This window comes from Acipenser ruthenus, chromosome 2, assembly GCF_902713425.1.
Source record: "Acipenser ruthenus chromosome 2, fAciRut3.2 maternal haplotype, whole genome shotgun sequence".
In the NCBI taxonomy this organism is placed as follows: Eukaryota; Metazoa; Chordata; class Actinopteri; order Acipenseriformes; family Acipenseridae; genus Acipenser; species Acipenser ruthenus.
In genome coordinates, this window is record NC_081190.1 from 67644818 (window position 1) to 67663075 (window position 18258).

At 39.2% G+C, this 18258-nt stretch overlaps 1 protein-coding gene across 3 annotated transcripts in view; it reads right to left on the reverse strand.

Moving 5' to 3' along the window:
- The window catches only part of LOC117408415 (sodium/bile acid cotransporter 7-A), a 148443-nt gene that overhangs the window by 88796 nt on the left and 41389 nt on the right, over positions 1-18258 (reverse strand). For all 3 annotated transcript variants that reach the window (XM_034013378.3, XM_058999447.1, XM_058999453.1), the window contains exon 5: positions 3681-3719. In XM_034013378.3, the coding sequence (XP_033869269.1) occupies positions 3681-3719 (39 nt within the window). The remainder of the gene's footprint in view (positions 1-3680; positions 3720-18258) is intronic.

Consider the following 18258-nt stretch of genomic DNA (forward strand, 5'->3'; position numbering starts at 1 on the left):
TCTTTTACAACTCTGAAAATGGAAGAATGCTTAAAAAAATGTAATTAAGTAGTGCCACATCTATACAATCGTAGCAGCTGTTCAAAACACGCGTTCAGAGGGAGTTTCTGTCTTGCTTAGTCACATGATCACCAAGTCACATGTTCAAATAATGTGCCCTGACTGCTCGAATATTAAATATTTCTAGAAATATGTTTCTTTGTATACTTGGCTTTAGTTTCACAAGGTTTAGTAGAAAAAACAACAACTTATGACATAGATAGCATTTTGGCTTTAACAGAGTCAACACTGGAGGAGCCAACATGATAAACACAGCGATAGAGTTTCATACTGTGATCTCTACAAAACTTGAGTTTGTCCAGCTTGTAATGGGCATCTGAAGGCAAGATTGTTAATGTGTGTGAGATACTGGCTATGTCAATTCATATACTGGGACAACAGGAAGGAACAGATCTTTTTCTGTCCTTTATCTAGGAGCTCTGAACCTTCAAGCCATTATTAAAAATAATGACTAACTTCTAAAAGCATATTAAAAAGGAAAAAAACTATTTGAGAAAAGCATCAAAACATCAACTCATCCTCACATATTATAATATTTTAAGCATTACACCAGAAATGTCTTGATACTCTGGGTTTGGCACTAGAACACACCTGCTTACCACAGCAGAAAGCACTAAATGTACTTCTGGAATATGCAATTTAAGTGAGCAGCACTCAACAACAAAGCTGTGTTTTGAAGCATCCAGTATACTTTCAGAGGAACAGCAGAAAGCTACAAAGTGAAGCCTCCCCTTTTTAAAATTGTATCTGCCTTCCTGAAACAAGGAAGAAGGGGGGGGGGGGGGGGCCAAAAAACAAAATCCATCATTCTTAAAAAATCAAGTCGGACCAGCCTACCAAAATTAAATTTGTTAGTTGCTGGTCTTTCCCATAATTGCATTCATGTCACAAATTTCTAAGAAAAATGGACACTATGACTAATGTAGTTACTTTCTGCACAGTTGTCCCAGAGTGAGTGAAGAATTGCTTTATCTGAATTGTAGATACAGATTTGTTCCGTTTAAGATTGCTTTAAAGCTATGTTTTACAGGGGTTGATCAGGATATAATGGCATTTATCTTTATGTGAGTATTTGTAGATGGAGCGACACACTCTGACTTACACAGGAGTTTCTCTATGATCAGTTTAAGGAAGAAAAATCACTAAAGATGACATTCAAGTACATCTATGATGTGAAAATATGAACCATTTACCATATACAGTACTATAACTTGCATATCAACTACTCATTGACCTGTGTTATGTAACATATTATGGCTTAAATTAGAAGTACTATCAATATATAACATTATGTATGCAAGTGATTGTGTATTGAACTTTATAAATTACTATAATTTACATACTATGGAGGTTGTTTACATAATGTGGGTGTAATAGATTATATATATATATATATATATATATATATATATATATATATATATATATATATATATATATACACACATACACACACACACATATATATATATATATATATATATATATATATATATACTCACATATATATACACACATACAGCAATTGATTGCACTGGCACTGTCAACACAACACACTATGAATGTGCTAAATATTATATGTGTAAGAAATATCATAAGTAGTCTTAATACATTATGAATTTTGTAAAACAAAAGTGCAATTTAAAGAAACATATGAACACAAGAAAATGTATGTCAAATCAAAAAAGTGAAGAGGCATAAAATATGTTATACAGTTGTCATGAAAATTGTTAAATGCTGATGAAATTTAAAAACAAAACAAAACTTTTTTTTCTGTAAAATGAAAAGGAAGATAATTCTTCCATTACATTTCCTCACCGGCACTTTCAAATAATAATAATAAAAATCATGTCAATGCTTCCCTGCGTAATTGGCACCCTTTCTGTAATGCTAACATGCCATCAGATTTTATTAAAGCCCATCATGTAGTACAATCTAATCATTTATTCTGTTTTCCAATTATTGTAAAGCAGCAGACTTAAATGGGGGGAGGAGATAATTAAATTAACTTCCTAACTTAGAGCAATTCTCTGTGGCACAATGATCAGATATTCTCTTGGTCTGAAATGTATGTAAATTTTATTCATCCATCATTAGTTATTATCATTGCTGTTACATAAAAAACACAGTTTTCTTTAACAATTAGATCTTAAAATGTTGCATATTAATTAGGCAAGGGACATTAAAAAGCCCAGCATGAATATGTAAAATATCTAATTCTAAAACGCTGAACTTTTGACATACAAGTTTTCTGTAGTGACAGAGTTGTGTTTACCCTGCTGAATATATTGTTTAGATGGTTATACACAACATGAAGACATGTTTTGGTAGATTCTAATAATAATACAGTAAGTCAACTGCAGTATACTGTACATGCGCACATAAATCTATGCAGTATTTCACCCTCTACACGGTACTAATGCATAACTACTATTTTTAAACTTGCTGACTTTTCTAACTGTACACATATTTCTTAACCCATTAGTGAAATAACCTTGACAAAAAGGTAGCTAATTGCAGTGATTTTATTATTATTAGTAGTAGTAGTAGTAAATAGTAAACAATGCTAAATGATAAACAATGCCATTAAACTTTGTACACGTCATGTTAAACTGGCACCGTTTTTTTCTTCCATAATTACATGGGAGTACACATGACATCAGTCCTTCTCATCCTATCAGTCAGACCATGTTTCTCTTTCCCAGGACCCTTGATACAAGTAATGGTTATTTGATGGACCTCATAAAAATGATCTATATATTGATAGAAACCTTTAAGACGTATCTGCAGAGAAACCAATTCTGTCAATTCAGGTAAAGCATCAGAATGATCACTGTAAAACATATATTTAAACTGAAACGTGTACTGTAGAGTTATTCCACCATAAAACAGCAGTGCCACGTCAGTAAAAACACACTTTAAATTATTAAGATCTTCTAGACCGTGTCCTGAAGCAGTCGCACAGATTCTAGTTACGAATGAAATGACCAAAAATAGCTATAGCTAATAATAATAACACACAAAACATTTTAACAGCCTAACTCATTTTGCTTAAAATAAATAAATAAATAAATAAATAAATAAATAAATATAAATACATTTCCTATAAACCAGCTTTAAAGCAAATAAATACAAATGGGCAACACTGGAAAAGAAATATAAAAAATAACCCATTTATATATGCATATAAGATCCCTTAGATTGAAATTCTAAGCTATTTATATCTATGTAGCCCTATATACTGTATTTCACAAATCTCGTTGTTACATAAACACACACTTTATATAAACACAGTATAGACCAAGAGCTTTTAAAATGTACACACACACACATTATATATATATATATATATATATATATATATATATATATATATATATATATATATATATTATATATATATATATATATATATATATAGTATGTTTATGATTTTTATAATTAGACCAGTGTTTCTCTTTGTCCCTTGAGTCTTGAGTTTAAGTGTTATTGGCTTCCATAGACACAGGCTTTGTTCATTCTCTGCCCCAAAAAGTGTTCAATGTGGCTAATCATACAGTGTGCTGCAGAACATTAATAAATAATTATTTATCTAAGAAAGTTAAAACACAGCCACTCACCAGAAAACTTCCAAAGGCTGAATTAAATATAGCAGCAGCCTGTGGAAAAAAAAAAAAAAAAACATGAATTAGTGCATAAGTTTGCTGAAAGGCATTGCCATTAACCTGTAGAGAAACAATTCAATGTGGCATCAAAGTGAGACAAAACTTTTTTTCCTCAGACTAATTTAAAAGCACTTTTGCAGCCGAGCATTGGAAAAGGTTAGCATTTCATCTAAATAGATGCCATTCGTTGAATGGCATGAAATATTTCTCTAAGAAAACTGTTCGGCATCTCCCTATAAATAGCTCCGGTCAAGAGGACACTAATTTTGCAGAGATTAGAAGCAACCAGAACTGCAGAACCACAGCAAAGGTACTGTAGCCATTCAGCATTCTTAAAGACATACTGTACAGTCAACGCAAAATCTGATTACAAACTAATGCAGCAATTTCTAGCTTCCAAAGCCTTAGACCAAAGCTGTAGAGCTTTCACTTGAAATGTAGCAAGGAGAAGCAATAAAGGAATACCATACTGTAAATCAAACGCTTTCAAGCAGTGGTTTTGCTTACCTAAAGGGACCCTTTAAAAATAAATAAATATATATATATATTGAAAAAAACAGGAAAATGAAAGCTGAAACATCAGCACATCTCTGTAATCCAAAATGTTCAGAAGGTCTATTTTCCTCTTCTCTTTGAAAAGCTGCCTAATGAATTAACATGGGTAAATTCTTGAACCCTGTCCAGTCACATGAAAAAAAAAAAAAAAAAACACACGCGTACAAAGGTACACCTCGTTGTGATCGTAGAGTCTCATTTGCTGTAAGATCTTGCTCGTTGGTCAAACGACAGTACAAAGGAAAGAAAATAAATTAAACCACCATAGACCATGATGCCAGTAAGTTCTGCAACTTTGAATGAAGTCCAAAGCCAAGTCTATGAGATGAAGCTCAAGCCCCTGCACACTGCTCCAAAAGAGGCTATGATGAGACTGAATGGGTAATGAGATCCCTGGCTCCAGAGAGCTTAGCTTTCTTATTCATGTTCATAATTAATTCAAGAACTTTGATAATTTCATTAGATTCTTCGTTTCCTAGTCTTATCAATAAATGATGGCACTGGACGACACTCCTCTGTGACCAGGAACAGACTCAGACTGGGAACCTTTGCTTACTAACAGGGACACAACATATGGCACTCTGTGCTAGACGGGGACATTTCAAAACATGCAGCTAAATAAAACATTATATCAGACAGCTGGAAACTCATATCTTAACATCTTTCTCCCTTATCAGCATGGCCGGCTGTGGCAAAGTGCCCGCCCCTGTGTGCATTTGTGAGTTATGTGTTGTATGTTGCGTGTGTAAATGTTGGTGTATAGTCATTGGTACAAAGGATATAAACGGGTCTGTGTTTCACGTGTATTTAAAAAGTGTAGATTTGTATGTAGGCACGAGGAGGGCACAAATCACTTCACGTGCTGGTTAAATGTAATATGTGAGCACGGGGTTGCACAGAATTAATTCACGTGCTGGGATTCAAGTGAATAATTAATTAGTAAGTGAATCCCAGCACAACAGTATAAATAGGCACATTTTTAGTCACTCGTGGTTAGGTGTTCGGTGAGTGGAGAACGGGATTGGAGACGGAGGTAATTGTGTATCGTAAAAGTGAATAGTAGTGAAATCTGCTCACCGTGTTTGTTTGTCTGTGTAGTCCGTTTTGTTTGTCTTTTTATTTTGGCGTGTAGTGCCGTGTCCCGTTTTGTGTTCTGTTCAAACCTTTTATTTTCTGTGCTGTTTTATTAAATGCTGAGCGAAACCATTCGCTCAGCTCCACCAAACTCCAAATCTCTGTCTATTTATTTCCTGCTTCTGGTCTGACGCCACCCACTCTGGCCGTCTTTGTGACACGTGGTGTCTTCGTGGGATAGCCGCGCCTCCAAGCGTCAGACCAGGAGGGGTCTGGATTAAAAAAAATAATAATAAAAAAATAAAATAAAAAAAATAAAGGATTACAAATATTGTTTTGGGGGAAAAAAAAAACAAAAAGTCAATGGCAGAAGACGCCATCAAACTGCGGGGCTGGTTCCTGGAGAATGCTGGGCTGGAGGCCCAGTCTCTGCCCATAGTCGTCCGGGCCCTGTGGATGATGGACAGTGAGAGATGGGAGGCCTATCAGCAGGAACACACCCCAAACACTTTGGAGGAAGGTGTGGAGTTTCTCCTCAGCTACCTGGAGGCAACGATAAACGGAACAGCAGCCCAGGTAGCAGGACCACCAGCAGAGGAGTACCTGCTGTCCCCATCTCCACCAGCAGAGGGTGAATGCCTGCTGGTTTTGCCTTCACAGCCCAAATGGGAGGAGCCTGAGCGTCCACAGCCCAAATGGGAGGAGCCTGAGCGTCCACAGCCCAAATGGGAGGAGCCCGAGCGTCCACAGCCCAAATGGGAGGAGCCTGAGCGTCCACAGCCCAAACGGGAGGAGCCTGAGCGTCCACAGCCCAAGCGGAAGGAGCCTGAACATCCTACGCCTGAGTGGGAGGAGCCCGAACATCCTACGCCTGAGTGGGAGGAGCCTGAACGTCCTACGCCTGAGTGGGAGGAGCCCGAACGTCCTACGCCTGAGTGGGGGGGAGCCCGAACGTCCTACGCCTGAGTGGGGGGAGTCGGTGCGTCCACAGCCCAAAAGGGAGGAGTCGGTGCGTCCACAGCCCAAAAGGGAGGAGTCGGTGCATCCACAGCCCAAAAGGGAGGAGTCGGTGCGTCCACAGCCCAAAGGGAGGCAAGTCGGGGCTTCCACAGCTCTGGGACCCAAGCCACCAGCAGAGGGAAAATGCCTGCTGGTTCAGCCCCAAGAGCCGGAAGGGGAGGAGTTACAGGCCCAACCCCCTGAAAATTTTTGGGGGGGAGAGGGGCAGGAGGCTGGTGTCCCCCAGCAGCCTCTATTCATGCTGCTGAAGGCAGCACGGCGCGCACCAGCCCAGCCGCCACAGCGGAGGGAGCCAGCGCCGCCAGGAGCAGAGGAGCTGCCTCTGCCTCCGCCACCTCCACCGGAAGGAGCAGAGGAGCAGGAGCTGCCTCTGCCTCCGCCACCTCCACCGCTTCCTCCACTAGGAGCAGAGGAGCAGGAGCTGCCTCTGCCTCCACCACCACCAGGAGCAGAGGAGCTGGAGCTGCCTCTGCTTCCGCAACCGCCCGGAGCAGAGGAGCAGGAGCTGCCTCTGCTGCCCGTACCTCCACAGGGAGTACGGTGGCCGGAGCCCCAGAAAGGGGAGCTGCCGGCCACGAAGAAGGGGGACGAGGTCTGGAGACCACTTTCCCCAGCAGCAGTTTCGCTGCAGGAGTTCTTGTGGCCGGAGCCCCACAGGAGGGAGCTGCCGGCTACGAAGAAGGGGGAGGTCGGGGGACCACCTGCCCCCGCAGCTTTTTCGCTGCAGGACGGGACCAGCATGCTGTCAGCCGTGCCACTACCGGCAGGGGAGCTGACAGCATTTGCAGCCATGGGCCCACTGAAGCCTCCCTTCCCAGCCCGAGACTTTGGCCTGGACTGCTGGGTATTTAAGGGGGGAGGTGGCCGTTGAGGCCATGTGTGCTTTGCACAGGGGGGGGTATATGTGGCAAAGTGCCCGCCCCTGTGTGCATTTGTGTGTTATGTGTTGTATGTTGCGTGTGTAAATGTTGGTGTATAGTCATTGGTACACGGGATATAAACGGGTCTGTGTTTCACGTGTATTTAAAAAGTGTAGATTTGTATGTAGGCACGAGGAGGGCACAAATCACTTCACGTGCTGGTTAAATGTAATATGTGAGCACGGGGTTGCACAGAATTAATTCACGTGCTGGGATTCAAGTGAATAATTAATTAGTAAGTGAATCCCAGCACAACAGTATAAATAGGCACATTTTTAGTCACTCGTGGTTAGGTGTTCGGTGAGTGGAGATCGGGATTGGAGACGGAGGTAATTGTGTATCGTAAAAGTGAATAGTAGTGAAATCTGCTCACCGTGTTTGTTTGTCTGTGTAGTCCGTTTTGTTTGTCTTTTTATTTTGGCGTGTAGTGCCGTGTCCTGTTTTGTGTTCTGTTCAAACCTTTTATTTTCTGTGCTGTTTTATTAAATGCTGAGCAAAACCATTCGCTCAGCTCCACCAAACTCCAAATCTCTGTCTATTTATTTCCTGCTTCTGGTCTGACGCCACCCACTCTGGCCGTCTTTGTGACACCGGCACATAAGCAGAAGCGTGTGTTTGGGAAAGTTTTTCTCCCTTAGTAAAATTGCAGATTATTTTTCAAGTGTGACTTTCTTTATCAGTCTTTACTAAAACAATTGTATCAGGTACTAGCAATGCGTTCGTCTTTCCTGTCAATTAATGTTTGTTCCTGTGAATTACAATGAAAGTAGCAGTGTCTTCAAATCCGAACACAGTTCAGTAATTCAGTTATCAAAATGTTTAATATTTCCAAATATTGGCAAATATGTTCAATGGTACTCTGTGGAATTAAAAGTACCATGAATGAGTGCTAAACAAAGCTCAAATTATTTATTCTAAATTATAAAATAGTGCAAAAAAAGAAAAAATGGGGGACCAAGGATATTTCTTGTGCTAACGAGAATAAAAAAAAATGATAGATCCTTTATACAACGTACACCACTTTTAGGCTTAACACCAAAGTATACTATATAATGCAGACTGAATAAATAAGGGTTTGTTATGAATAAACAAACAACGCAAGTTTGGCAAATTAGCATTAACAATAAGGCAGTATTTGTTACAGTTATAGGATGGTGAGTATGGGTTATATCAACATACTGTACACATAAAAAGACACTGGCATCCAACCTCAGTCAGTTCATTTCTACTTGTACCGATATGCCTATACAGACATTCTCCATCTTATAACCCTACATACAGTATACCTAAAGTATATTGCACAACTCGCATATAACATGCAACATCTATTTGTCTACATATCAGATTGGGGACATGTACCACCATTATTATCCAATAAGTAGCTTTTTTTTTGTTAGTATGATAGATGTTTTAAGAACCAACAGCTTTTAACCCTTTAGCACTGTATTAGTTCAGTACCATTTTCACTTTTAGCGTGACCTCACTTAAATACCTATGGGTTTCTACAGTATGTGCCATTCTGCTTTACATAAACCTTAGAACAGACAAGTGACACAGAGTTACATATCTTGTCTGAACAGTAGTATTAGAGGACATCAGTATACAAGTCCCAACACAGAGAAGTCTATTCTATAGAGATGTGCCTTCCGAGGTAATTTAATGTTTTTGTGACACGAAAGTCAAAATGGTGTGAACTGCGAGTGGTTCAAAGTGAAGACCAGATACAGCTCCTCAATTGATCCCACAACACCAAAGAGTCTGCTGATTGCTGCCGCGATCATCAGAACTGGCAGCTCCATCATTGGGTACATGTTTTGTTCAATGATGAATCAAGATTGCATCTGTGCACGAATGATCGACATGTTCTAAAGTACGGAGAGCCTGAGGAGAACGATTTGCTGAATTCAACACTGTTGGTTATGACCATTTTGGAGGGGACTCACTAATGGTCTGGGGAGGCATCTGCATTGGAGGTTTCATGGATCTTCTTGTATCAAAGGGGCGGATTTACAGCTCAATGGAACATAGACAGTCTTGGACCCTGTAATAAGACCAATTTGCAAGATAATGCGTGTTGTCATTCTGCCAGGGTGGTCATGGACTGCCTTGAGCAGGAGACAATAGAAGTTATGGACAGGCCAGAAAGAAATTCCGACCTTAATTCCATAGTACACCTTTGGGACTTTCTAGGAAGTCATGTCCGTCAGCACCGTAACCCTACATGTGACATCAGAGAGCTTGGTGTTGCACTGACTGAAGAATGGGACAGGATCTCCCAAGAAAAACTGATCTTCAGAGACCACGCCTATAGGCATTTTGAATTCCATTGGTTTCATGTTTAGATGTGTATATCTGACGTTACGCACTTAATAACATTTATTTGTCTGTTAATTTCAGTATGTAAAGAGTGTTCTCCCTTGAAATACTGTGATTCTTATTGTTAATGTGTTTCGGAAAAATGTAAGCTTGTAATGTTGCTCCTTTAATTTTTTAGAGAAGTGTATTTTACACTGCTTTATCATGGCAGAGTGATCAAAAGTTCTGGTGTAACTTGGTGGCTGGACGGTGAACATTGTTCCCAGTAATGAGCACAGTAGAAGAAAAGGAGTAAAACATAAAAAGCAAATTTCTGTGCAGACTTAGATGTTCAACAAGAAGACATTATTAAGCTCAGAACCTATTCATTAGCTTTACAAATGTAGCACAGGTCAATCAGAATTCTGTTCTGATGACATTTCATACACATACACACATATATATTATATATAAAGCAGTCCAGATAAACTGCGTACCTGCTGTTTTTGGGCATTAAACAATCTGAAATACGCACAAAATTTATATTTAATGCATAAAAATACGCATAGCAATTTTGCTGCACAGCTTGTCTGCCTCCCCTAAAACGTCCACTAACAACTACATCTCCCAGAATACAATGTTACTAGGAAACTGTACACAAGAAAAACCAACCCAACAAACATTATCCAGTCTCTGGCTAACCCTGTTGTCTTTGCAGCCAATTACAGTAAGAATAAGAAAAATTCGAAGCTACACAGGTTGAAGCGTAAACACCCCAGTCCAGCTACAAATCCAACTGGAACCATCGTCAGAGGCAACCGCTAAAAAGTATAAACAAACTGTTTTATAGCTTATTAATAAGGCTGTAAGAAAATTGTTAATTTTTGGTCAAGAAGTTGCGGTTTTGGTGCTGTCATAAAATATTTAAAACAATTTGCACGTATATACTTGGATGGCACGTTTGTTCGTATATAGGTGGATTCAGATAATTTGTTCAAAAAAAACATTAAGAAAAAAAACACACATTGAAAACCAGAACATTAGTTCTTAACAGTCCCTACTTATCACCGTTTGAAATAAAACAGTTAGGCTGTATCATATTTGTGAAGAGTTGCAGCTAACAATAACTCATAACATACAGTACCCTACACTTGCAAAACAGCAGTTAAAGCAAAATTGAACAACCAGTATTTACAAAATGGCCATACACTGTCACAAAATTTAACCATATGTAGTACTTGAAAAACAGAGGTGAGAGTTCAGTCGCAAAATGAAACAGTACTTACAAATCCAGTCGGCTGATCCATAGCATTTCATTCTAATTCTTTGTCAGTTATTGTAAGAATGCATGAGCTGCAGCCGGATGTTATCTCCTTTGAAGCTTCTGGTCAGGTTTGTAACCACTTGTCCACATCGAGAAAAAGATCTCTCGGCATCTACTGAATGGATAAACATCTGATTGCAAGTTTGGCTAAAGCAGGCCATCTCTCTTTCTCAAAGATCTACTTCAGCACTTGCTTCTGCATCGGCAGAGACGTAACAAAAAATAAATCATTGTATTCCTCGTCGCCAAAGCACGGTATTCTTGCTGCAAGATCACCTTGATTAAATCTGAGTGTTACCACTTGATGGGGATCCAATACACGAACCGACTTGAGAAATTCCACACCTGGCTGATAAAAACAAGGCCTGCATCTAGCTACACTGATTTGTTGAGGTTTGCAATAGCCTTTCAACTTTTCTGCAGTAGCAGAAAGTACAGATTTAAACAAAATGTTCATCAGTGCTCAGATTGTCATTCTGTGTCTTCCTCTCAGCCCAGGAAATCAGATCCGACACATACTGAACATCAGGTGGATTGAAGGTTTACAACTTTCAAAACCTTTGATTGCAGACATCAGTGGTTTGGCGTGTGCAGCAACAAACCCAAACTGCTCCTTCAAGTTTTCATTTGCTAACAATTCAGACAATTCAGTGAGAGCGTTTGTGGGACTCGTTAGCGCTTTCTCCGAGTCAATGAATCGTTCATACAAGTGAATTCGCTCACTGTGATACAACAGTTTCAAACCATGAGTTCCATCAGGGCAGTACTGGTACTGGGGCAACAGCTTCACTCTATATTCCTTGTATCGTATTTTTATTGGAGGTGCATGCTGGAACACTTGCTTCCATGTTGTGACAAATCTGTTCACATTTGGAAGTTTCTTGTGCCACACATTGCAGGCAAGGCTAAGGACGTGCGCATTACAAATTATGTGAGCTGCATTTGCAAACAAGCCTTTCAGGGACTATATCCATGCTTTGGTCATGCACAGAGCATTATCTGTTAGGAACGCACATACTCGATCAAAATCGACATTGTACTTTGAAACTGCCTGTACAATAGCTTGTGAGACCTTCACTGAATTTACTTCTTTCAGGAAAATTATGTCAACTAAATACGCAGTCAGAGAATCATTTTTCTTGTCTCAAATACAGGGATAAACACAATATCGAGCATGTACCTGTCCTCGGAATTGGTAGATTCGTCAGCAACGATAGCAGTTGAACTTGCCTCCTGGAATAGTTCACAAAGTTAATTTTCGTGCATTTTATAAACTTTTAGCAAATGATTAGCTCGCAATGCATGGGAACTTGGTATTGCTCCTCCATTTTTGACAATTTCTGTTAAAAACTGACAGAGCACTGTGTTGATTCTTTGAAAAGGCCAGCAATATTGCATTTCTTAGTTCTGTCCTCAGATGATGCTTCCTTTTCTTGTGTACAGTGCTTTTTACATGCTTGTCGATGGAGCTTTTCCGCTGGTAGTCGAGGGAAATATTACAGGCTGTACAAAACAGTAAGTCACCGTCTGCATGTAATTCTCCTGGTTTATATTCTCTCACACGATCCTTTGGAATTATTTTTGTTGCTACTTTGCTGCGTGTGTTGCCCTCCTTTGACATATTGTAAACTACATTTCTAGTACTACTAGCTACACAGTGCAGTATTTAACGTCCTCTCAACTTAGAGCGCGCAACTGTCGAGGCCCATGGTCGTCTTTCCCATTGTTATGGTTACAAAGATAGCAACGGGAAAGACGACCATGATTGGCTAGAGATGATGAGAAGGCATACCAATCCCCCAATAGAAAAAGAGAATGTGACAGTGAGTTACTTTTTTGTTTCAGTTTATTTTTCTGCATTATTTGGCAACGAAATTACATATAAATAGAAACACTAATCACATTAAAAGTTGCGGCAACTATAAAAAGTTGCTGTTTGTGTTTCTTACAGCCTTACTTATTAATGCATTTCCATATTTTATTTATATATACGGCTTTATAGTGAAGTTTTAACATGTTCACCGAGTTTAAGAATTTAATGTTAAAATATAAGTAACGTAATTCATTTGCAGAGTCAGTGTGACATCACGAAAAAAATGTGCTGAGCCAATAAAGAACCTTGTAGAACTCATGCATGGTTGTACAGTAGGTCAAAGTAACATTGCCGTTAAAATGGAAGGATCCTTTTTAATGCCTACCCCATTACCATTAAAGATTGTACAGTATTTATCAAGATTACTCATGACTTCAAGGTAATGTTGCATATTAAACCCTAAAAATACATTTTACTCTCTCACTGTTAAAATTAGAGGGTAAGTTACTCCAAGACCCAAAACCTTATCTGGAGCGCTGTGTGTATATATATATATATATATATATATATATATATATATATATATATATATATATATATATATTATATACACACATATATATATATATATATATTACATTTTGTAACAGGGCGAGCAGCCCTGTACATTGTTTTGTTTATTTTAGTTTTAGAACGGAGTCTCCTCCGCCCCTGTGCAGATTATTGTTTTTGTTTATTATAATTCATTGTATTTATGTCGGCGAGCGCCGTATGTTTTATTGTTTGTATTTTGACGGCGTAGCCAACTTGTTTTGTTTAGCGTGGATGGGTAGCCCCATCCACAAGATAATAATTAAAACTCTTGCAGAAGGTGGCCATCTCCCGAATTAATTAGGTGATTACATTTATTGCTAATCGGGAGATGGTCACCTGTTATAAAAAGCCTGCAGCTCTCTAGCTCGGTGTGGTGTGTTGGAAGGAGAGAGCGAGAACGAGAGGAGAGAAACAAAACGAAACAAAACGTGAACAGTGACAGCAACTGCCCAGCCTGACCTGGGATCGTATTATTTATTGTTATTATTTTGTGTTCGTGATTTGTTTTTGTTTACCCTTTTATTTTGCTCTGTGAGCGAGTGTTTTCTGTTTAAATATTTTATTTATTTTGGTTTGCTTTAAATAAAACGGCGCCCGCGCCACTGCACCGTACCTTTTGTTTTTGTTGTGCCTTCTTCTGCCGTGACGTCAGACCACTCAGCCATTCCTGTCACACATATATATATATACAGTGCTTTGCAAAAGTATGCAGACCCCTGACCAATTCTCTCATATTACTGAATTACAAATGGTATATTGAAATTTCGTTCTGTTTGATATTTTATTTTAAAACACTGAAACTCAAAATCAATTATTGTAAGGTGACATTGGTTTTATGTTGGGAAATTTTTTTAAGAAAAATAAAAAACTGAAATATCTTGCTTGCATAAGTATTCAACCCCCACACATTAATATTTGGTAGAGCCACCTTTCGCTGCAATAACAGCTTTAAGTCTTTTGGGGTAAGTATGTACCAGCTTTGCACACAGTGTCGGAGTGATTTTGGCCCATTCTTGGCAGATTTGCTCCAGGTTGTTCAGGTTGGTTGGACGACGCTTGTGGACCGCAATTTTCATATTAGTGCCACAGATTCTCAATGGGATTGAGATCAGGACTTTGACTGGGCCACTGTGGGACATTCACCTTTTTGTTCTTGAGCCACTCCAATGTTGCTTTGGCCTTGTGCTTGGGATCATTGTCCTGCTGAAAGGTGAATTTCCTCCCAAGCTTCAGTTTTTTAGCGGACTGAAGCAGGTTCTCTTGCAGTATTTCCCTGTATTTTGCTCCATCCATTCTTCCTTCAATTTTAACAAGATGCCCAGTCCCTGCTGATGAGAAGCATCCCCACAGCATGATGCTGCCACCACCATACTTCACTGTAGGGATGGTGTGTCTTGAGGCATGGGCAGTGTTAAGCTTGCGCCACACATAGCGCTTTGAGTTTTGGCCAAAAAGCCCTATTTTGGTCTCATCTGACCACAAAACCTTTTCCCACATCGCAGCTGGGTCACTCTCATGCTTTCTGGCAAACTCCAGACATGCTTTCAGATAGTACTTTTTGAGTAACAGCTTCTTTCTTGCCATTCTCCCATACAGGCCAGTGTTATGCAGAGCTCTTGATATGGTTGACTGGTGCACCATTACTCCACTCCCAGCCACTGAACTCTGTAGCTTCTTCAAAGTGATTGTTGGCCTCTCTCACAAGTCTCCTTCTTGTTTGAGCGCTGAGTTTTGAGGGACGTCCTTTTCTTGGCAGTGCCTGGGTGGTGTGATGCAGCTTCCACTTCCTGATTATTGATCCAACTGTGCTCACTGGGATATCCAAACACTTGGATATTATTTTGTACCCTTTCCCTAATCTATGTATTTGTATTACTTTATCTCTAACTTCTGTAGCATGCTCTTTGGTCTTCATTTTCCTTCAGATTCACAGCCTGACCAATGATCCTTCAACAGTGGGGTTTTTATCCAGAAAATGTGACAGCAACTTTAATGGTTCACAGGTGGAGGCCAACGGTAAGGTAATTGTGTCCTCGTTAGGGCAATTCCTTTCATCAGTGTAAACTTCCACAGCACAGGGGTTGAATACTTATGCAAGCAAGATATTTCAGTTTATTTTTCTTAAAAATATTTCCCAACATAAAATCAATGTCACCTTACAATAATTGATTTTGAGTTTCTGTGTTTTAAAATAAAATATCAAACAGAACGAAATTTCAATGTACCAATTGTAATTTAGTAATATGAGAGAATTGGTCAGGGGTCTGAATATTTTTGCAAGACACTGTGTGTGTGTGTGTGTATATATATGACTATTCATCTTAATGCTGGGCAGGAAACAAATTCAGGTTCCTTGTAATGGGTGCTAAATTGAATCAGGTGTCTGGTCCTTTTAAGGAAATCAGGTTGTTTTGTGAAGGGGTGGTTGGGGGGTTGAATGAGAACCAAGCCTGTTGACATTGATGAATGGGAATGACACTGGGGAGAGCATGTAAGCAGGACAATATCTGCATGTTACCGTCCCAATGCCTATTTTTCATTCACTATCCCGCTCGACATTGCCTTCTCATGGGGGACCCATTAATCTTGAGCATAGTTATTACACAACGTTTATACGAACATATATTGTGCAGATGATGACAGTTAATAAAGGAAATCTTTTAGAAGCTGTATTTTTACATATCTTTCCGATTACGGTCATTATTTGGTATTGAAAGATCATTTCTTCTTTACACTGGTTTTAAAGGGAGGTGTATTTCACAGATACACTTTCAATTCCTGCAGTTCACCTCACTGCTTCATAAGAAATATTTATTGCCGTCCTATTTCTTCCAAATCTGTTTTATTTAATAATGCAGTGTGCAAGAAAATCAACTATAGGAGCTGTATTTTATTGCAGATATGACAGGTCTCCTTCATTACATTAATATACAGCAAGATGAAATGAGAAAACTATACCTTGATGAAACTGACTCTGCCAGATTAATTAGGAATGCACTATGTCAAATTCATTTTTAAAAACAACAGATAAAAGGGATGACCGGGCCAGGTCAATCTATTTCAGTTCAGAAAAATTATCAACTTTTAAAAGACATGCTTTCCAGCTCCTAAAACTAAGTTTAGCTCTGTAGTTTTTTTTTTTTTGTTCAACTAAATTTGAAATTAAAATTTACAGAACAAACAAAAAATGATTTTTAAATAGAAAAAAGTATCTCTATTCTATATTTCCAAAGTAGCAGAAATGGGCCATATTCACAATGCATTTGGCAAGACCACCAGCTGTGTTGAACACATTTTGCAATTAACCTGAAACCGACTCTGTTCTGCAAACTTAAAGTAATTGTAGTTAACAAAATTATTCCATAAAACAGCCCTTTTGCTCTTCCATTAGCTACATACATTTCAAATGTGCGGTTTTAAAAGGAACACCAGTTACAGCACATGTGTTAGAATTTTAAAACATAGTATCTGGCACTACTTTAGATTAAAGGAAACTATCAATTTTTTCTGGGTTATCCATTTGCACTTGTGCTCCCTGGGTCATTTCACCAAAGCTGTGTCTTCTGGGTCAAAGCACGTTACTGACTGAAAGCATGTCAGTCAAAAGGTGAAGCAGGGTTAGGGTTAGGGTTAGGAAATGTGATCTATATATAGATAAGGTTTTCGGTCATTGAGTAATTTACTCTCCAATTTAAACACTATTGCCCATATTCATTAAACTTCCCGTCCAGTGATAGTATTTAACATGACAGTATTTCATCGGGTGATGCATAAACGCCAATTACCATCTGAAAACTACACTCATCGTGACGTTACAATAACATGCCTTTAGAGACCAATTTTCTCATTAGCATATTACTCGTCCGATTCATAAATTTGTATTGTGCCGTTAATTGACCTTTAACGGCATTATAATTAACACTTGCCTGGCGGAGATGCGTCTTCGCGGTATCATTTCCTAGCATAATTTCTGCATTTAGGAACATGTATTTAAGCCAATAGTAATACAGTCACCACTGCTTAGATTGGCCGCGTTTGTGTTAACGGGATTCACCCGCAGTAAGTGATGGATGGTATGAACTCGCACACAATAACCTGACATTCAAAATGTCCCCCAATCACCAGTATAGTAATCAAAACAAACAAGCGTGTATGCAGTTATAAAAAGTAATACGAGGGCAGAAATGTAGAGAACAGGCAGGCTACATTACTGAAAATTGTTTCCAGCGAAGAACTCTGCGATATGCATCAGGACTGTCTGTTTTTGGAAGTATGGACAGCAAACTTTGTCAGCCTTTTCAAAAAAAATCCCAATTCGGCTTTATAGCCGGATGCTGCGCCTTAGCACATCAGTGTTAAAAATGCAGCACGAACGCTTACGTCATCGGTATCAGTTTCAGGCAGCGCGTCTTGGTCGCCAAGGTGACACAACTGAGAGTTTTTTCTCCGACATCCCCTCTGGTGTTGTCACAGTTTCAGTTTCAGTTGTATTTCTGCCAGCACTCTTCTCCTCAACTGCAGAAACCCCAGCTTTTTTGAAGCAACGTTGCATTGTTTGCTGACTGACAGAGTTCCAAGCATGCTTTAGGAAGCACACAGCATCTAACAGAGACATTTTATTTACACACTGAATTTTTGTGCCAATGTGCATTGATTTTCTCTTTCCAGCCATGCTTGCTGTTGCAGTCAGTGCAGTTTTTTTGTTAAACTGTAAACCTGACACTGCGTACAGGGATTAAATAGCCAAGCTACAGTACAGGGGTAATCGCTCCGTAACGAGGTGCAAACAGCTGATTGACTGATCTGTTAAATTGTTACTACAGTAAAGTTCTGCCTTTTTTATTGAAATCTATGTGAATGGCAAATGGCAAACGCTATTTGTGCGAAATAAACGTCTGACCGCAATAACCCTGGATGGTGTAAGTAGTGGACACTGTA